General features: G+C 43.4%; 1 protein-coding gene across 2 annotated transcripts in view; it reads right to left on the minus strand.

Moving 5' to 3' along the window:
- Positions 1-3,026: 3,026 nt before the first annotated feature.
- The window catches only part of fam135b (family with sequence similarity 135 member B), a 56,209-nt gene continuing 36,841 nt past the window's right edge, over positions 3,027-22,394 (minus strand). For both annotated transcript variants that reach the window (XM_036515832.1, XM_036515831.1), the window contains exons 8-20: positions 17,485-17,638; positions 15,962-16,011; positions 14,046-14,201; positions 13,076-13,149; positions 12,138-12,292; positions 9,649-11,761; positions 8,912-9,078; positions 8,098-8,189; positions 7,842-7,939; positions 6,374-6,525; positions 6,007-6,117; positions 5,453-5,566; positions 3,027-3,685 (exon numbers count right to left, since the gene is read on the minus strand). In XM_036515832.1, the coding sequence (XP_036371725.1) occupies positions 3,480-3,685; positions 5,453-5,566; positions 6,007-6,117; positions 6,374-6,525; positions 7,842-7,939; positions 8,098-8,189; positions 8,912-9,078; positions 9,649-11,761; positions 12,138-12,292; positions 13,076-13,149; positions 14,046-14,201; positions 15,962-16,011; positions 17,485-17,638 (3,642 nt within the window). In that variant the 3' untranslated portion in view covers positions 3,027-3,479. The remainder of the gene's footprint in view (positions 3,686-5,452; positions 5,567-6,006; positions 6,118-6,373; positions 6,526-7,841; positions 7,940-8,097; positions 8,190-8,911; positions 9,079-9,648; positions 11,762-12,137; positions 12,293-13,075; positions 13,150-14,045; positions 14,202-15,961; positions 16,012-17,484; positions 17,639-22,394) is intronic.

The following is a 22,394-nucleotide window of genomic DNA, read 5'->3' on the forward strand; positions in this document are numbered from 1 at the left end:
CTGTTATTTACTTAAAGACTCTTGCTTATTGATCTGATTAGAAAGCATTATGTTATAGCAGCACCAGGAGAGTTATTCTTCTCTGAGCCCTTACGGTAACACCCAAACACGCCAGACCTGGACAATGAGTCCTGTGTTCAATGGAAAGACAGAAAACAAAACTGAAAATCTAATCAGCCTTGGATTGTCTTGGCATGGATTTATAGCCCATGCAGAGGATTTCAAACCTAGAAGTCATCAATTGAATCAAATTGGAATTTGGCCCCAGTGAAACATCCTTCCTGATAGGTTTCAAGCATTACATTAGATGACTACTTTCCTTAACAGCACTGCATTTCAAACATTTGAGCATGCAAAACAAGACAAATCTGAAAAGGAGAATTATACTTTTTTATTATAATAGTCTGATATCATTAGTCATAGTATTATACTGTATATGTCTTTTTTATACATGGACACAAGCTACAACAAGGAACACATACAGTAAGCAAACATAGAAAAATAGTAGAATATTGGCACGGATGGATTTCTATATATAGAGATTTTTTCCAAATAAATAAATAAATACATAAATACATAAATAAATACATGTTACAATCTCACAGTGAATTCAAACTTGTCTTTTTTTTACATTCGTTACTGAATTTACATTAGGGACTGTGTCAAATGTTAACACAATACTTAATAGCGGACAATGGGAATATAATTCAAATTTAATTTACTTCACAAACAGTGCATTGTTATGACATTATGACATCATGACATGTCAAGCTGCCTGGGTAGAATTAACCCCTTCCCCGACCTAACCCCCCCACCAACACACTCGCACGCGATCACACACATACACACACACACAATGGAAAACATTAGTCAAAAAACAGATGTAAAAGGTTAATTAATGCATGGTAAAAAGCTGGCATTTGAGATTGGAGTGGTTGGAGTAAGACAGGTAGCACAGCCTGGCCGCAATCCATGACACAATCCTTTTACATTTCTGATCCACTCTGAAGAATATACTTCAAAGCTACAGCTTCACCCTAGCAGCAACTCTAGCACTAGAAATTCACAAAGTAGACGAATTCCAATTTCTGATTAGATGCTCTTCATATTGCAAGGTAGCCCCTTGATTTAACCTTCTTGCTTGGCAATAGCACCGGTAATTTACTATGAGGAAGCTGACATGTATATAACACTTCTGACCTTCTTCATAGTTGCTCAGTCCCCAGTAATTATGGCATCATACATTTGGAAATAGTTTTCCATTTTTCACGCAATTTAACATTCAAATGAGAATTCAAAGCCACCCAGACGAGTGAATTAGTCACATGCCATTAAATTTAACATTAATATGAATACAAAATATAAATCTGGCAATATTAATACGCTATGCCTGGGTAGCTAGTTTCAATTAAACAAAAACATGCAATTTCCACTACGTTGTTTAAAAAGCTTTTTTCCGGTTTTAAATATACATCACAAAGATGTTGAATACAAAATGTTCCATAAAACATTTACATATTCTGCGTAGGAACCGTAATGCTTGAAAAGCACATTTTTTTAGTTCAACAGTTCTCCATGGTCACTGATTATTATAAATCACACACAGCATAGACTTCCTCATAATGGGGTTCACTGCAGCTACTTCTGCAAACAGATCATCGCCTTGTGAAAGAAAGCAAGCAAACAAAAACCACTTTAATGGCAGTCATTGGGAAATGATCCATGCTGTCTCGCAGTTCAGCGGTTGCTTACGCAGCTTAAGTGCCCAGTGACCGATTGTAAATTCTAAAGGGAGCCATTTAATTCAAGTCAATCACGGTGACACTCTGCTTGCGATGCAGTGTTAGTGCAAACAAAGAGAAAGGATCTAAATAAAGAGAGCGCTTTCAGGCGTCACCTTTTGGTGACTTTCAAGGACAGTCCCCCGGACCCGACGCCCTGCTGAACTGCACAAGAGTGTTACTTTAAAGACTTTCAAGGGCAGCCGTGGCATTCGGATCTAGAAAACATGTCATCGAAATTGAGCGCAATAGCAAATCATAATACATACTGAGTGGCACATAGCACAGTCACCCACACCCACAGGTACTGCGGAGGATATATTTGCTGTAAGCTTTATCCATTTCATCAACCAATAAATTACCCTTCAAGTACTTCCACAGATGCATGTGTTACCAGATGTGGGACCTGTCAGAAAAACAGTTTATAGGACGAGAGTTTGTGGTATAAAATGAAAACGAACACTGTCAGATCAGAGGGGTCTTAAGACGAATTCCTAATCTTACAATGATGAAATTACACTGACTGCTGACTGCTGCTGTCACATGAGCTGTTCATTTTAAGTAAACCAACCGGAAAATATAGCATATATAATATATATGCTATATATAATATATGTGAGGCTGACATATACAATTTGAATGGAGTAGTTTTGTTAATATACACTGTCCAACCCCATTTAAGAACCTGTTTGCATACACAACATTTAGTGTAAAAGGTGTAAGGAGAACTGTGTTAGAAATGACCCACCCACAAGATACAGCAATGTGTTGTTCCTGAAAGAACGTGACCTAATATTTCACAAAAAATGATATTTTGTTTGTTTGCTTAAAATTGATATTACACAACCACAGTCATTTCAGTGAAAGCATGTAAATTAAAAAAGACACACAGGAAAGACAATAACATAAATACTTGAAATATCTTTCTTAAACATTTATAAGAACACTGGAATCAGCAGTGATACTCCTGTCATGTTGTTCAACAGTTGATCATAATAAAGCCTGTAGCATCAGTTAAAATATTAATGATGATCAGATTTTTTTACATTAAGCCTTTTTAGAAATTTAAGGCATTAGAGGGTCAATGATATTTTAACAGAAATGTTTAACAACTACTATTTGATTACAATGATTCTCTCCTAACACACAGACACTCTACAGCTATGCAATATCACCATATACTTGAAGTATACAGAGTTAATTGTTTAATACAGCTATAAATGTTATGTTGTTTGATTTGGCTTGCTTGTGGTGATGATAGAATTCAGTACAGTATATATGCACTACACATGAAGCATACACATACTTATGGACATGAATTCATCAAAATAAATTCTCGTGAATGATATGTAAGTATCCTTTTTTCTTGGAAAAAGAAACTTTTTCTTCTCATTTTACAACAAAATATTCCTACAGATTTATTTTGAACCTGTAGGACTTAGAATGTGTCTGTGATTTACAAAATGTATATTCGAGATTGATCTGCATCACCAATCCCATGCATTTTTTTCTCTTTTCACTCATTTGCGTTTCGTCTTTCAAGTAAAATACAACTCGGAGTGACTCGGAGCAAGAACGTCAGCAACCTTTTTAATACTTTTTGATAAGGTTGACCTGTTTCACCAGCAGCACCCTTGCATCCCGTTGGAGAGAGACAGAGAGACAGACAGAGAGAGAACGAGAGAAATAGAGAAAGAGCTACTTGAAATAGTTGAGTCCTGCAACCAGGAAGAACTTCTCCAGGAAGAGCTCAGAGTCCAGCACGGCGATGTGGGCGGCCCGGCCGATCAAGGTGTTGGCCGTGTTGGGCAGGGCGTGGAACACATTCTGACGGATCAGCCTGCAGTCCTTGGCCTCCACCAGGGGCTGAAGCAGGTTGTTTATCATTTCAGTGTAGACTGGCCCTTGAAAAGAGGAAACGCACCATCAGGGTGATTCATTTTTCCATCCCGTCGATCACAATTTTTTCCTCAACTTCTGAAGAGAGATCTACCCCTGTGACCTCACAAACAGGAGCCGACAGGTTAGTTAAAAATGCTGTAGGCCTGCACCGCTACCTGTGCCTCTCCCAGGGTTCGAATCATGGGGGGGATTGGGGGGTCTGACCCCCATAATTAAGACTTGGACACCCCTCAAAAGAGGTAAAAACAACAGTTTGGGGGGGTCAAAACATTTATATATCCTTCTTACTGTAATTGTAAATATTACAAAGTATTTTAGGGGTGTCTGAAGTCGTATTACAAGATTCTTCCAGGCATGAATATGGGAAATATATTGTAATATTAACAATTACAGGTAAGAAGGATATGTAAATGTTTTGACCCCCCCAAACTGTTGTTTTTATCTCTTTTGGGGGGGTCCAAGTCTTAATTAGGGGGGTCATCCCCCCTGTAATTCGAACCCTGGCCTCTCCTAAGAAATGCTGTGTCCTGAACAGGTACACTGTCCTGAACTAGAGCCGTCTAGTTTGTGTGCCCTTCAAGAGAGGCGTGAGACTACGGTTCCATTTACGGCAGCACAGTGAATCACATGGCCCTCTGTAATTTTTCAATTTTATTCAGGCATTGAGAAAGGTCTCTGTTGTAATCCCAGAAATAAATTCCTTTTTTTCTGTGTAACCTGCTTTGTTGTGTATATCCCCAATTGTCAAATTAACATATTCATCAGCGATTGTTGCTATGAATGCTTCGGTTTCTTTAGTTTATGTTAACTTATTCTGGGATCTTTACACATCTGTTTATATGTCATTTAATACAAAACACTGACAACAAAAACTATTTTTTCACTGCATGTCCACAAGCTTACATCACAATAACAACAAATGGCCCCTGCATATGCTGTATGTAAGAGCAGAGACCCATGACAATCGGATCCCATGTGGCATTTTTCCTCCACAGTGTCTCTGTGGACACATCCATTCGCATCCCCACAACTCAGTAGAATGGCCTTCTCTGTAACTGTGCCCTGTTCATACATCATCACAGCTGATCTGTCTCTGCTGCTTGAAAGTAATACATTGCAAAAGAGAAATAAATTAATGAAATGCCCAACGTTCTGGGCTACTCTACACAGTATATGACTTTGGTCTGAAAGCATGTGCTCAGGGGCGTTGTGGTTAGAGTGTCTGGCTTAATACCAGATAGATGCTATTACCCAGCATTCAAGTGACATCTGTGACAATAGTGTACAATATCCAAAATGACTCCCTACTGACAATTTCCATGCACAGTGTTCTAAAGCAGGAACTCTGAACATTTTAAATGAGAAATCCTGTTGTTGTTGTTTTTTTTTTTCTAGACAGAATTACCTGCACACCTGTCTTTACTTAAACCTGTTTGGGCAGAATTCATTTCCCACAAACAACTCCATAATGACTGACACCTGCTGACCAGTATGTAGCGATGCCTAATCGTCAACAATTATACTGATCATTACGCACAGGTGTCATCTGAGCCCAGATATGCCTTCCAGTACACTCTCTACTCTGAACATGAATTAGAGAAAAGCCTGTGTCAGCTTATAAACATCTTAAAAAACTACACACAGCAGCATATAGTACAACTGTAGACATCCTCCCTTTTTTCCAAAGGGTCGAGAAATATGACGGGCCTTTGCAGTGACACATAGGAGACATTCGGAAGGATGAATTTTCCTCTGTAACTGGAGCATACCTGTGGTTCTGTCTTTGAGAGCCGTCCTGCACATCTCTATCCGAGCAGAGTGGAACGGCACGTAGCGGTCCTGCGGCGATGCCACCAACACCACGTTCTTGAAGAACTGGAGCCCTGAAACGGGAGTGGAAACGGCAGGAAGTTGTTGTGCGTTTTTTTTTTTTTTTGATCACAGCGCGCCGTCTCCGTGACAGCTCCAGTCTGCCGCAACTCCGCGCCTCTCCTCACGCACGGCTTGCCGGGATCATTTAAATCCGAAGGCTCTTTTTGCTTGAGAGTGCCGTGTTTTTTCGGATCGTTCTGTCAGCTCAGAGCCGCGCGAGAGCGTCCGCGTATTTCTGGCTTGTCTATTCAAGTCAGGTTTTCAAAAGGAGCTTTGTTCATAGATATAGTCAGGAAACCTTGCTGAGTTGGCTGAGAATGAGTATTAGCAAGCTGACTCATAAAAGGCAAAAAATAGAAACAAAAACGAATTATGACAACAAAGTGCTCATAAATATTTGATTAGACCGAAGGAGATTATTGTTACCGTCTTACATAGCTTTCGTACGTACCTGGTTTCTGGCTTAATAGATAGAGGAACGTTTTCCGAGGGTCTGGGTGATCTCTGAAAGTCAGCTGTAATAGTGATCCAGATTTCTTCAGCTTCTGCATTAGCCACAGACCTGGACAAAATAAAACACGGATTACAGGGGAAAAACAATGAAGGGCAGAAACAGGAAAGAAGAGCTTTGTTACTTAGATAAAGGGTGAATAATATTCCTCTTAGTCTGCGCGCGCACATGTGTGTGTGTTTGTGTGTATCTGTGAGCGTGTGTGTGTGTGCGAGTGTGCGTACATGTGTGGGTCTATGTGTGTGTGCATCTATGACCATATGAACATGTGTGTGTGTGTGTGTGTGTCTGCATGCATCACTCTTACCTGTGCTGACCAGTGTGCTGTTATTATACAGTGTCCCCAGGTGTGGCCCAGACAGTGAGAGGAAGGTGTGCAGCTTGCACAGGTAACAGCGGAAGCGAGGTCGCGTCAGCACTGAGCGGATGATAACGTTTCCCAGGGAGTGCCCTATGAAACTGAGGACAGAGCAGTGACACAAATCTTACAGGGTGTCCACTGGAGCTGGGAGGATTATCAGGCTAACGCTGCTCAGCATCTTTCATTTACTGAGACTATTGCCTCTTTCAGTGTTATCTTAATGACCCTTTTAATGCTAGCTGCGCTTTTGACAGTACAGCTTCATCTGCTTTGCTTTGGTCAATACAGGGTCATGACATTGGAAATCTTTTTTTCTGCGCATCCCTTAACAGATGCCAAGCATTGTTCTTTGAGAAGACAAAATTAATGGAAAGTGACTGAACAACCAGATAGCTGCAGATCATCCTTGCAAAGACAATTTGGTTCAAGTTTACTTGATTTGCCTGAGTGGAGATTTTCCATGGGGCTCATTTTCAAAACCTTTTCATGTTTTGCACAATACTTCATATTGATCCAGACTGACTCGCAGTAGTAATAAATGACAACTGTAATGTAAACTACAGGCAATGTTTCAGAGAATGGTCCAAGGCGACCTTTAACGGCTAAATTAGATTAGTCCTTTTTGTCGTCTAGCTTCCTCATGACTTGATTAACGTTAGAAGTAATCTGAAATGAACTCCACCTAAGAGCGGTCAGTATCATTGAGTCTGAGATGGACTCTCAGCTAAAACAGTCACAGATTACAGGTAAATCTACAACACCATATTTTCAGACTGTAGATTAATCCAGCATTTTGCATTAGGTTAGAACTGATCAAGATTAATTTATTGTTACTGGCTACATCTTATATTAGAGTATAGCATGTCTATAAATTCTAAAATCCATCAACTCTATGAGATATACAACTATATAGCTTGTTATAAGCATTAGATACTGATTATTATCAAATGAAAAAAGCACTGTTACTGGAGCTGTTTGGTTTCCAGAAATCTCTCTATTAATTTGAAGGAGTGAATTCCAAAATAAATACTAGTAATAATAACAGATAAATCATGACACAAAAATTCATTATTGTCACTGCGCTTTTACATACCATTATACACTTCACTCATTAAGTGCACTAACCACAGTCATCATTTAATTTGTGCTACCTATGTGACTGAATCGCATCTTGGATGGCTCGTATGAACTGCAAAGCAAAATAACTGTATTGCATCATATGGAATGTAGACAAGGTGTAAGTCTCGGTGTCACTGGTTGTGATGTTTTTGTTATTGCCATAACATCAAAATATCTCACTTACTTCAAAATGCAACACTGCCACCTAGTGCTTATGCGATTGCAGTTGCAGCTGCTGAGTTTCCGAAGTGCCCGCCTATAACAGCGTGAACTTGCACAGAATTATGCCTCTAACCTTATTCTGCCTATTGTCAGGTTGTAGAGCTGGATGTGCTGGACAATTTCATCAAGCAATCTGTCCGTCATCGTGTCAAAATCCGCAAAGGTGTCTGCCTACAGGAGGGAAGACACATTTATGGTCATCCAGTTACTCTACAGTATAGCTGGTTAGTACAGAAGATGATGTAGACATATTAACAAAAATGTGTATTTTACTGTTATTTTTTAGAGGAATCCACAGAGGACAAGCACAGTGGATATTTATGTCATACCTGGTTTCGCTCAGACATCAGGAAGTCCAGCCTGGATCCAGGAAGTCCGAGTTCAATGAATGTCTTCACTAGCCGCAAATCTGCACTGTTTCCTGGGAAACATATGAAGAGTATAAATGTCTCCAGGGCTCTTTCCAACAAAGTAGGTCTTAATGAATGTGATAAAATAAGCACACAGCGCTAGTGTTCAAATACAGCTACCGTTTGTCTGCTTGCAATTGGGTCACACTTTATATCAAGAGACTCTTTATACTTTTAGAAAATAAGGAATAACATATACTACACATTCATTCATAATCTATGACTGTCTGTGGTTTGTGTTTTTAAACAGCTTGTAAATAGTACGAAAGAAGTAAACAGGCAATAAAATTTTTATTTCTGTCTGTCTGGGTACAACCTGATTCAGGAAGTCATAAAAAAAGAATTAATGTCAAACATGTTACAGTACTTTTAGTCAGACCAGCACATCTGAACATGTAAACACATGTTTCTAATGTTATAATTATAATGGAAATAATTTCCCATTTCCAGTTGATGTGTTATTATGTTATCTACTGACTACCTGCTTATGTCTGGGCTAAATAGTGATGTACACATAAACCGTTCTCTGTCAGAATATACAAGTTCTTCAACTAAAATGTAACCTGAAGCAGGTATTTGGCTGCTGTCGGAATCAGCACTAAATGCATAACCTCAAACGCTAAACTACTTTCCCTTTTTTTGCAGCTAATAAAGGAACAAACAAAGCAAAGAAACTAAGAGATCCGTGTGTGTGCTTCATGATCACTACGCTTTTAACGGTGTGGTGTCTCACCATCTAGGCCATGGACACAGACCACCAAGTGGATCCCATCCTCGAACTCCTCCTCTTCCTCCTCGGGCGGGAAGTAGGGCAGGTCTGAGGCCAGCTGAGGGAGGTCGCTGTACAGAGTGGCCTGGAAGTTGAGCTGGATCATCAGCTCCTCTTTCACCTTGTAGAAGCTGGAGCAGCAAGCAGGGACAGAGACAGTGTGCAGGGATGGATGGAAGAAAGGAAGGAAGGAAGGAAGGAAGAAAGGAAGGAAGGAAGGAAGGAGAAGGAAAAAGAAAGATTACAGTCTGCACTGCACAACATGAGCAACCAGACTGGCCAGGAAAGATCCAGATATTCTACACCAGTTAAAAGATCAGTGAGCAAAATACATTGTTAGAAAGTCAGTGGAAAGTCAGGTCACCAACTAGGGGGAGCCCATTGCAGTGGCTCGTTAAGATGAAATTGGGCATAAAATAAAGGTAGGTGCCAGACCACATCAGAATGGGCTCTATCAAACCAGACATGGTGTGAGTTAGAAAGAATAAGCTGACCGCCTCAATTTGACAGGTTATAAATTTGACACAGCTTGATCACCTGAAAGTGACTGTGTGCTTAAAAAGGCTGGAAAATCATTTGATGTAAGTGTGTATTCACCTCAATGTGTTTTTCTGTCATATCATGCTAGACACTCATCTTCAAGCTATAGCCATGCCACCCGCTCCGCCCCCACTCCTACCCCCTGTGTGTAGATCACTCACTTCAGCATCCTCTCATTGGTCTCTTCGTCCACGCAGAAGGAGGAGGAGGAGACGATCCCGAAGGAGCCCAGGGGCTGCCTGGTGATCGGGGAGGTGGCCTGGCGGGCGGAGATCCCGCTGACGGATGGGGAGTCCCGCAGCACGGAGGAGAAGGGGAGGCATGTGGGGGCGCAGGACACAGAGAGGTTCACCACCTCCACCACCTTCTTGTTCATGAAGGCCAGCCCCGACGTGGGGATCTTTGGGGACTTGCCTTGACCTTCTAAGGGTTGGGTAAGCTTTTCACTGGCCGTGCCACCAACCTGGCAACCGCTGCTTTCCTCTGTGGGATCCTGCAGCTGGTCCATGCTGAGGTGTTGATCCAGCAGGCCTCTGTCCTCCTCACCCAGCTCGTTCAGTTGAATCTGATGGAAACTTTGGTCATCTTCGTTCACTGAGTCGATTAAAAATGCCCCCACTTCTCCTTTGTCGATTAGGCATTTTTTATGCTCACAGAGAGGAATTTCACAGTTGCACCCTGCCACATTTTGTCCATAAAGCTGAGGACCTTCTGACTCTACCTCAACACTGTTTTGACTGTCAGCTCGACTCTCCAGAGGTTTTGGCAACACTGAGTCCTTGATACCCTGTTCCTCAACAAACTGTTGGAAAAGCAATACTTCTGGGACTCCGCTTAATACTGACTCAACTCCCTGAATGTCTGAATGGCTCTCTGTAAGGTCTGCTTTGTCAGGTGCATCTGGATCTTTTGAACGATCATAGCTCTCCATGTAGGGCACGCTTTCCTCCTGGATTGGGGTCGTGCCCCAATCAAACATGGCTCCCTCCAGGATCGCCTCAGGAGAAGGGTTACTCCCCACTGGCGAATCAAAGTTCTTAATGGCAGCGTAGGCCTCCTCCTGCTCGTAGCTGCCCGCCCCCTCACTGTCCGTGTCAGGGTCCTGGTTTGCAGCCTCCTGGTCCTCCTCGGTGTCCTCGGGGCTGCTTATCTGGGGGGCGGAGACGGACTTGGTGAGCTTGCTGAGCTCCACCTCCTGCTCCTCCTCCTCATAGGGCAGGGAGCTGATGGAGGTGAGGGAGGCCTGGATGCCGCTGGGCAGGCTGGCGTTGCTCTCCGTTTGAAAGCCCTCCAGGGAGCTGCGGTGGGTGGCGTGTCTCCGGACCAGGTGCTGCAGGATGTCCCGCTCGCTGGAGAAGTCCTGCGGCCGGGCACGCACCTCCGGCCAGGCCACCGAGCTGGGCTCGCTCTCGATGCCTGAGTCTGAGATGACCGACGAGGACCTCTTCATGGCCTTGGGCCCACCCAGCCCACCGCCACGTCCGCTGTACACACGCTCCGCCCGAAGGAGGTCCTCCCCCCGTGGGTCAAAACCAGGGCGAGGGGTCGTCCGCCGCTCTGACTGAGAGGAGTCCGAGGCCGACAGGCTGGTCAGCAGTATGTCATTGTTACCATAATCCTTAGCAGGACCCTGCAGATCTCCACGTTGGGTGACCTCCCCTTCCGTCGTTCCTTGACTCACCTCCGCCTCGTTGTTCCCCTGGATCTTTATCACAACTTCACTCTCCGGTTTGCTGTCCTCAGAACCGTGCAAGCTAGGCAAGCCTTCGCCACAAGAGCGCTGTGATTCCACATTGAGCTCCCCACCTGACTCCGCGTGGAGTTCGCTGCCTGATGTCACTATCAGTACAGCGTCTCCCCTGTAAGGGTTGGTGTCGCTGGGCCTGACTTCAATATACCTCAGACCCACGCCGCAGTTTTCCTCTGGCTCTGGCTCCGGCTCCGGCTCCAGCTCCACCTCGGCCCCCCCGGGCTTCGCAGGGTCCTCTTCCTCCGGTTCCTCACGGTGAGGGTTGTCCCTATCCTTGGGCGGGTCGGCCTCCGCGTGACGGTTATTGCTTTCACTCTGCTCTCCTATTAAGGAGACGTAAGCAGGCAGGTCTGCCGAGCCCTCGCTGTTGGGGAGGTCCTGGTTTATTGCTGGTGAGAGAGAGTCCGGCGCACCTGCAGGTCCGGTAGCATTGGCAGCAGTGGCAGGAGGGGGAGAGGTGTCCTCGGTGGCAGGGGGAGTTGGCACATGTGATGCACACAATAATATGCTTTCTGAATTCGGACCTGGAATTAAAAGGATAAGTCAACTTCATGCATCCTGATTTCTGAGGCCACTCATTTGCCTCAAGTGCCTACTAACTCAACATTACACTTACAACAGACATCATATGGGCCTCTATCCAACTGAACTTACTTACACTTACATTCTTACTTTTAAGCAACAAAAGTCAATTCACTTAAGACTCTGAAGTCTTACCACTGAAATGATCAAAAATGTATACAAACTGCAATGATTCTATCACTTGAAGTTAAGCACAATGCGAGTCTAAGTGCATTGTAGTTGGACGGAGCAGAGGCCAAACTGACAGAAAAGGGTTTGTACATTGCGTTCCAAAGGGCAATAAAAACAGCATAACAGAAAAAAGGCAGTAACACTGACCCACACAGGGAAACTCTACATATCTGTCCTCAAAGATGATGGGGAGACTGCTCCAGTCCCCATCGATGTCTAGGCACTCAACGGGCAGAGGTGGCATCCGTGTCAAGTAGTCTGAGTTCCGCACCTCCTGAGCTATCTGCCCATGTCTGGTAATCCTGCACAGATGGGAGAGCCATTAGCCTTCAGCTCATGTCATATACACTCAGCTCTCTGTATTACATTTATATATAGTCATACGGCAGATGCCCTTATTCAGAGCAACCTACAAAGCAAAGGCACATAAGTGTGTATGACAAGGCCATCTGAACAACAGTACATGAAGAAAATATCAGATCACGCCTGAACACATCTCAGTACATCAGACAGTGCTATTATAACTGGTGTCATGCTTTGATCATCAAAATGTTAGCTTCTAGTGTCAGAGTACAATAATGATGATGAGATGAAGAAGAACATTACATTATTATAGTAAAACACTTTATTATAATAAAGTACTACACTATAAAAGAAATAAGCACTTAAACACTATTCAGCACTATACAATACACAATACAATACACTATAACAATCAGTTAACATATTCAGTCTGCAACAGAATTTGACAGCAACATCACTGTCCTAACTGCACCCAGAGCACAACAGACAAACTGTTCTGCAAAATATCACAGAGGTGCTGAAGGAAGCTGAAGTCCAGAGTATGAGTGAAAGCACTGACTTGACCACACTGAACTACAATTCCCATCAGCACTGTTGGAAACTGCTACACAGTACTTGCAAGCTGAGTTGACACTGGCTTCATTCTCCATTATATCTTTTATGGAGAAAATTAGCAGTTCTCAATAGTGCAATTTTTAAGCTTACACAGTTTGTGGGGAAATACTGACAATGCCCAACAATACCCAATGTGCTGGCATTCTGTTTACATTCTAAATACTCACAGCTCTTCCTGAAAAGTCAAAGACGACTCTTTGGCATGTTCCGAGAAAAAATAAGCTTCTGAAAATCGCCTGACCTAAGTAGAGAACAGAGAGACAGATGATTACATTAGCAGTGTAAATCAGCCAAATAAATATACATGTGTGAGCACGATAAGCCATATTAAATATTGATTAAATATTCACATTTAGATTGGAGAAACAACAGGCTGTGAATTATTCAAGGAGGCAGAGTCTATGAGGCTGAAACTCTTGTTTTAGGTGATTACTTCTATGGAAACCAAACCTTTGGAGAGCTTGTTTTCTTTCTTAATTGCATTACGGAATGCAACCGGCGACAGACAGATTTAATTCAGATTGAATTAAAACTAACACGTCCTGGTAGTAAACCACAGTGTGAGAGGGCATGTTGATTTCTCCACACAATGTACTGCTAATGAATTATTCTGACTCATCGTGCTAAGTCAGAGAGCATGGCAGACTTTTTTCAATTTGACTTTAATTTGGTGGGCTAAATGTATGACTGAAGAATGTCTGAAATGATTATAAAAGAGTAACGCAATTAAAATTGAATAATTAGTGCTCTAGTACGGAGGAGGGTACTGACATCTCAAGAGTGATTTAATACAAATGCAAAACTTGTTAATGACTTTCTGACACACGAGTGCAAATGCGTCTCCATGAAAGTGCTCTGAGATATTCATATCGCCACAGTAAGGCTGCCTTAACATAATTGGCATCGTTATTTCATGGGAATTAAACATGTCTTATAAACAATGCTAAACCAGCACAGTCTACCTGAGAACCCTATTATTTGAGGTGGAAACATCTGCCCTTGCACCCAGCATGTATGCAGAAAGAGAGGTCGGCCCTCTCTGCCAAAAGAACGAGGCCCCTGGCTTTTGAAGACAGCTCTGCAGCGAGTGGTACCACAGATGGCAGAACGCAGGGAGGGGGTTTCATGGCCTCTCACCCTCAGAGTGTGGTGCTCCTGGGCCAGGTAGGCCCGGACCTCGGCATGGGGCACCGTCGCGTCCAGGAACTGCGTCCACAGCGCGGTGAGGTGGGAGCAGAGCTGCGTCAGGTCCCTGCTGATCTGCTCTGCCACCTTCTCGTGTCCGCCCTGCAGCTGCAGCAAACCGGCGAGGAGATTAACAGGCGGGCTGATACACACCATGCGACATTTTTTTACAACCCCCCCCCCCCCCCCCCAAGTCCACCCCAATCACTGCCACACACAGCAAAATACACTCAGGACTGTGGTTTTGTTTAAAGTAACCAGTGCTAATTAGGCTCATATTCTCCAGGGTTACATCTTCTGATGAGTAAGTATTAATACCGTACATGATGCATTCCATAAACCTGATTGTTATGCAGTGCAATGCGGTACCGGGGTTGCATTTCCATCTGACAATTAACTGAATCAGAGTTGAAATTTTACATCAAATGACAGGGATTGGGACAAGGGGTTCAGGTGATCTTGGATTTGTTGTCAAGGGCAAAGAATGTATCAGAGCCAGCGGTGATCTCCATTACACGTGAAGTTCAGTACCTCAGAGTGTCCAAACCCTCAGCCTACGCAAGCAGGCCACACATCCAGAAGCAATAGATTAAAAGCACACTTGTGCATGGGTGCTGCTCAGCGGAAGTGTACAAAGGACAGTCCAAGAACCTGAGACACAGGCAAAGACTTTCAGCTGCATTGTGGTCTTGTGAAGTTTGTGGGGTCTGTTATTACAGACACCTGAGATTTATCACAAAGGTCCAAACTTCATGAGGACTACAAGCCATAAAACACTGCGCTAACTCCAGATGCAGACTTAAGACTTAAGGTCTTTTGTGCAGAAAGTATGGAAATTTGTAGGGTATGTTATTACACCTGAGAATTATCACAAAGGTCCAACCTACATGGCACAAAACACTGTGCTAACCCCAGATGAAGGCTTATGAAAAAACCCACTGCAACAGAAGAAAGCTGCACTTGAGGTTAAGGTCAGCTTATTTGCTGCTAGCACCACTTTAACGTGATGTGTATGTGTTTGTACATGTGTTTGAACTGTTGACAAGACAATGGTTAAGGAATTAAACAGTTGTGCTGATAAAGGAACAGGCAAATACTAAAAGAACGCCTGATACTGTGAATTGCATTAGCAACTTGTGCGGCAGATCCACCTGCTGCAGTGTAGTATATATTTTGTGCCAGGGTTAACACAGTGTTAACACATAGCTCCCAAAGTTATTGAATTTATTGTGGGAAAATGTATTTATGGCCTATATATTGTTCTCTAGACTGCCCACTGGTGGTCTAGAGTAGGAACAGCTCTGCTGCACCTCAGGCCAAACTGCCCATTTAGTAACTTCTGCAAGAATGGTTCTGCTAGGTGGCATCCACACCCTCTTGTGAATTGCACTGAGGCACAACTGAAGATTTCTCAAAATCTGAATCTCCAGCAGTATTGACACAGCGGAAATGCCTTATACCATGAAATTCAGACATCAGAGGACATTAGAGCAGCACAGAACACAAGCAAGACAGAAAAGAACCACAGTAACAGGTTCATTATGGTTTCTCTTCAGGCATGTTAGAGACATGACATTTTAAATCAGTCAAAGAGGTGATCTTTCCATTTAAATCACTTTGTAGTCACATTTCATGGTTTCAAAAATATTTTGAAGTGTCACTGACTCTACACACTGCAGGCTTCAGACAACACCATACAGAAAAAAAAAAAATCCTCAAGGCATGAGGAGTAAAATCTTTGAAGGGCACAAATCACACAGAGGCACAAAAGGCTTCAGACAAATGACAAGCACACGACTGTGAAGTGTCGGGTTTCAAGGCTGTTCACTCGAGTTAATGGGTGACATCAGCTTCAACAGTGTACTAACCTGCAGTTCAATTGACAGCTGAGTTAGTGTCTCCTCTATGGGCAGCTCCTCTGTGGAAAGAAGAAGTCACATGTAGGCAGCAATGCAAAGACAGTGATCCACAGAGGAATGCACAAGAGAGGAATCTCCCTCGAAACTGCCCATGATGATTGGTCCTTCAACCACAAAAAATGGGAAACTCCATGCAACTAAATACAGTTTGCACATACAGACACTGCCAACTTGGTCGGAATTTGAATACAAATGGAGAAAGACTTTCAATATAATTGAGTATGCAGTGTTCAATCTCATCCAAAGGAAGCCAGAATACATCCGTCCCAGTGTCAGGGCCAAAATAAAAATGTTTTTAAAATCTAAATATCAGATTCAGTCATTACACTGAGATATGTCAGATGTTTCCATTATCCATCTGTGTTTCCATGTGTGTGTAAAATCATCTGTATTTCACACATGGCATGAGGGGAGGTGGTGGACTGGATATTATACACTGCCGTTCTGCTGCCTTTATGCTTCTGGTGAGATGGGGATCTACCAGAATATTTCTTCAGAATAACTCTTCACTCTGTGCTGTAATAGCATTCTTTGCATCTGACACAGCCCAGAAATTCCTCTTCTGTCGTCATCGATCTTTAGACACAGCATTAAGCCAACCTGAAATGTTTTTGTCAACATTTTCACTTTAGGGGGCCATACGTCAAGCACTAGGCCTCTGTGTATACTGCATACAGCCTGTGTATGTAACAACACAATCTGTACACACATCAGTTCAGTCTGTGTGCACATCAGCACAGTGTGTGTACACATAAGCACAGTGTGTGTACACATCAGCACAGCGTCTGTTCACATAAGCACAGTATGTGTACACATCAGCACAGCGTCTGTACACATTAGGACAGTGTGTACACACATCTGCACAGCTGGTTACACAGCCTGATACCTGGGCCAGGCTGAGAGAGAGGGAAATTGACATAGTTACATACCAGGTACATTGCGGCTAGAGCCCAGTGACATCTGTTTTCAAGTCACAGTACTGACACTGACACACCATTCCATTACATTTAGTTCACCTTTAAACTGTCAGATTTAGACTCCCTCTTTTAAATCAAGTTTTATGCAGCTGAACGTGAAGTTCAAGAACACTGAAACGTTCACCGGACATCATATGTTGGTGTTGGTAACTAGAAGAGTTGATTTTAGCCAACAGAAGGCCCTTGTGTGTTGCTGACCTTTACATAAGCAATTGGCTTTCTTTGCTTGTTTATGCACATCACTTACATCCTCCTACTGATTCAGCTAAAGAGGAGTGCTCTGTTTTTAATATACACCCGTATACCTGTATTTTTCACCCTATACACAATATGAACAAAGGTTCTGAGCATAAGGAATTTCTTGGCATTATTATTCGTGAAATTATCAAATTATCTTGAATGTCATTTTCATTTTCTGGTATCTCACAGTGGGCGGGACTGTTGAACAGCTTTCTTGAAACAATAAAACGTTATAATAATATATATGCCCCTTACCTATCTCCACCTGCTCCAGCTCAGGGATCTCCTTCATCAGCCCGGTGTAGTACAGGCGTAAGCCTCTGTGAGCTGCCAGCAGGAGGCGACAGAGTCTCCGGTGCCACGTTTGAGCCCGCTGCAGGCAGTTCTCAGACGGCACATAGAAGCTGCCCTGGGGAGGAGAGAAATCACACAGTTCAGAGCCCTAATCTCCAGCGACGTCACACCTCTCCCATCCTCTGCCCCCCATTTTCCATCATACCTGCCAAAAACATATCCCGGTTGCCGACTTGATTGGTGCTGTATCAAAAGAGCTGCACATCAACTGATTAAGGCCAAACAAAAAAATAGAAAGATTTCTCCACATAAAGCCTATCAGAGGTCTGGTTTCACCTCCTTCATAACAGCGGCAGAAGAAAGACAGAAGTCTGCTGTTGTACCCTTGAACAAGTGCTTAAAAGTACCTACGTAAAAAAACATCTTGTTATACAGAAAAATGTCTAACACTAATGCAAAATGACAAATTCATTACATTGCATTACCTTACATTCATTTAGCAGACGCTCTTAACCAGAGCGACTTCCAGCACAAAAGAACAGAAGTGTATCCATTCAAGTTGAATGAGCAATCATGTCAGACCAGGCTAACAACACTCAGCATAACAGCGTAAGCGTAACACTGTTCAAGCCCTACCACAAGTTAACTTGTGCAACCTGACTAGAGGTAGGGAAGGGAAGTCAAGTGTACCATCATACATCCCAGTCACTAGATCACAGAATCCAAAGCACATTTTGATACTACACATAAAATAAGCAACAAGTAATACAAGTAGCAGGTGTTAGGGGGTGGGGACTGAGGTGGACCTGAGATGCAGTCTGAAGAGTCAGGTCTTCGGTCTGCATTGGAAGATGGCCAGTGATTTCGCTGTTCTGACTCCTGTGGGAAGTTCATTCCACCACTGAGGAACTAGTACAGGCAGGGATGATGTCTGAGAGGAGTAACCCCGTTAGGATGGGATAGTCAGTTGCCCCATAATTGCAGAGCTTAGTGATATATGGTTTGAAGACTGATTGTAGGTATAAGGGGGCTCTCCTATTCACCGTTCCATATGCCAGCACCAAGGATTTGAACTTGAAAGGAGTGATAATAGGAAGCCAATGAAGTGAGGTGAGGAGAGGTATAACTTGACTACATTTAGGGAGGTTATAGACAAGTCGTGCAGCTGCATTCTGGATTATTTTATGGGTTTAATAGCATTCAAAGCTATTAAAGCAAGCTCTGTTAGGCGATTGTAATGCATATATTTTTCCCTCCCTGCTCATGCCTGTATTTTTATACAGATAAAAAGAATCTATGCTGCATTTCACCCGCATATTATTTTTACACAGCCCACAACACCCCTCTACTGCCTCTGCCTGAGTGTGCCACTGAAGCAGAGTGTCAGAGGGAGTCGCGCTTGCTGAAACTACGCAACTATTAAATCAGGATCAAATGAGGGACAGGAGGCAGTCATCCCCTAAACACAGCTTGTCTCTTAGCAACCTCTTAACCTCTTAACAACCTGCTTATGTGTCACTGTTTCACTCCATTTCAAGAGTTCTGAATGCTAGCTTTAGCTCAGGCCACCCAAACTGAAGGAATTCAAATTAAGGCAATTTAATTACACATTCCATGTCAGATAGTAGCATCACATAATAGACATAATGACATGCTATATTAGAGGGTACGTTTTACATATGCTCATCTCTGCTTTCGTCTATGACAATGCATGACCTTGATTGCCCTGACAGTCAGAAACACATATTTGTTCTTCACTGTTATTCAAAATATTTTATTCACTGGCAATTCACATAACCAATGTCTCCTTAGTTTACAGACTTCTTGGTAACAACAGCTCCCCTGTTAGAATCATGATGATATATATTTCAGATTATACATGTGATACATTTCTTTATTTAAGAGCTACAAAAGAATTTCTCATCTACTTTGGGTTTTGCACATATTGGAGGCTTATGATGTTTGATTGAGTAATTTCATGTTAAAACGCAGTATAAGGGTTGCTCTCGCATTGGCAGTGCGTTTCCTCATCTTTCCAGCAGATGGCCCTCTAAACACACGTCATCCTACCGCAGTTCTCTGCGGTGGACGCACTGAATCTGTGAACTGGTTTGCAAATACAGATTGCGGGAGCTGACACTGCACCAATCTGAAGTGCCGTGTAGCGTACCAGTCAATTTCTGCCGGTTACCGAAGAAGAACAGCGTTGGCATCTGCCTCTTCCAAACGGAGGGCGTCAGCACATCGCCATCGCCAGACACGACGCCGAATCCTGACGCGTACCTGTAAAGCCTTCATACCTGCAGTAATGTTTTTTCCCCCTGGTTCTTTTGAACGCTGCAGCAGACCCGCATTCTCGAGAGCATGTAATACTCACATCTCTGTATGTACTATAATTTTCTCTGGGGCTGTAAAATCTCGCCCTATCATCACGTCTGCGTGTACTCTGTAATTGCTGCTCTGTTGTATGCCTGATGCAGGAAGGAACATCTGTATGTTTACTTTCATTCTTTCTTCCTCGGTTTATAGAAGCCCTTGGTGTTACAACCAGGAGCGGAGGTTAAGAAATACACGTTTTTGCTATAAACCTGTCATTAGCCGAAAAGAAGAGGGGGCTCCTTTCAATAACAGCTCTGTTATAGTCTGTTTTCATGAACCAATCGATGAAGCACTGCTTTTATGCTCATTCATATTGCCTTGTTTGAAAATTTTGCTATGTGTATGTATTTTCCCGTTGTAGTTATTGTAATCAGAGGGGAGTCAGTGGAGAGCGTATTCGTCCCAGACCTGTGAGAGAACAGAGTGGAACTGACTTGTATTAAAAAAAATGCACAAACACACACAGCGTGCGAAATGTCACTGAACGGTGGCTCTGAAAGGACCGCATGCAGTAGGGGGATTGCTTCTGGAACACTGGGTGAGTGGTGGATAATGCAGGGCACCCACAGGGCACTGCAGTGCATCATGGGATACGCCTTCATATCCCAGAGCTCAGGAAGTGTCCATCTGCCTGCTGCAGTGGAGTTCAGGGAAAATTCTGCTCTGCAGCAGCTGTGCAGAGGGGCCTGCACCCGGGCAAAGGCATAATTCCATGTACAGAGGGTGACCCGATTTTCAGAGGTAGGCCTCCCAATCCAAACGCCAGAGATATGCACATGGAGCGGGCCCAAATCCGCTCGGGGACTCAACAGTCCTGACAAAATGAGTACGGGCCTTGCTTACACAGGCCATCTTTGTCTCCAGCACAGGTCTAAGAAAAATGCCTTTGCTTGAGACTTCCTCTCACTAACCTGCTTCCTTAGCTCTTTAAGATGATCACCCTAAAACATTTTTTAATAGTCAAGAAGAAGAAAAAGAGTTTTTGTTGATTCTTAACAACTCCATTCTATTTTTTGCTAAATCGCCAGCCTTCTGCTCTGAGGACGCAGCCCGCATGAGAATTCAGCTGATACAGTCGGAAATAACGGTACAGTAAAAGCTAATTCCACAATAAAATGGTTTTCTTACGAGAGCGCAGGTCTGTCAAGCGCTTCGCCATAAACTACAAAGTGCTCTCGCTCAGGGAAGGAGTCTTAAATAAATAACGGCGGAAGCAGCAGGGCTTTGCTCTACACATTTCACCCGCAGGTTCATGGCGGTAAAGCAGAACTCATTACCGCGATCAAAAGTGGCCCCCTGCACCGCTTAACGGGGTACTTATTAAAGAATCCCACGGGGGATCGGTGTACAAGCCCCCGAACGGGGGGCAAAAAGCACGCTCATTAAGATTTATAGCTCCTAACACTGTGTTTTTGAGGAAAGAGAGGGGCATATTTTAAAAAGTGAAGCCACTCTGTTGGAAGGTATAAGAGAGTAAGAGTGATGACTGAATGCTTTCTTTTGTGGGTGCTGTTCACCCAAAGAGCAGGTCAAAAGATGAACAGGGACAGTGAACTTAATAATGGAAAGAAATCCCTGCATTTGCTGCTCAGTACGCATTAATATGAATATAATACTCATTGGTATGAAAGACTCCATCACCCCCATACTCCATCAATGTCCCCTTTCAGTCATTGTGCAATGTCAATGACAGTGTCACTGAGTTTGGCTAAAATGTGCCTGCGCCAATCATGCTTGAGATTCAAATGACCTTTTCTCCTAAATATACAAGAAGCGAAGAGCTAAACCCTTCCCATTAGGATGGAGTGAGCTCAGGGTCTTGTTTTTAAAGTCACACATTCATCCAGCCTTTTCTGATCTGTTGCTTAATCTGTCACTGGTAAGAGCTGAATCAATGGAGTGAAGTACAGGGCTAATAATGGCAGGAGGCAATGCAATTTATCGTCTTTGTTGCCACGGCACTGAGCCGGGGCCTGACTGATGTCTTGCCTTGTTTCCTGTGACGTACAGCATTGCCAAGCCCCGTATTATGCTCTCCCCAGCTCTGCGTCTCGGAACAGCCTCCTGGGTATTGGCTAGAGGCCGTAAATTAGATCAATCGACTAGGAGATTTACATGTGTCCAACGGCTCTTGTGAAAGGCTCCCTGCTGGAAAATTGCAGAGAGAAAACTGAGGGCTGTAAACTGAGACCTGCACAGAGCCCTGATGTACACAGTAGATCCAGTAGATCACGATACCATGCGGCCGGGAATATATTACGTTTGTTACTTTGTTCTGGAGGTGTGCCAGTGTATGGGAAGACTGATGAAGGGGCCTGCTGAAATGGGAGGTAGGCAGTGCTTTGTTATAAAAAGTCGCTCTCTCCAGCCCTTGTCGTCCTGCTTTGGTAGATACATACAACTGCTCACCTGCCTGCCCATTCTCAAAGGTTTGAAAAAACAGAGGCAGGCCTTGACCAGTGAAAGCCTGTGTGCTGAGGAATTGAGAGACA

Source organism: Megalops cyprinoides, chromosome 21, assembly GCF_013368585.1.
Source record: "Megalops cyprinoides isolate fMegCyp1 chromosome 21, fMegCyp1.pri, whole genome shotgun sequence".
Lineage (NCBI taxonomy): Eukaryota > Metazoa > Chordata > Actinopteri > Elopiformes > Megalopidae > Megalops > Megalops cyprinoides.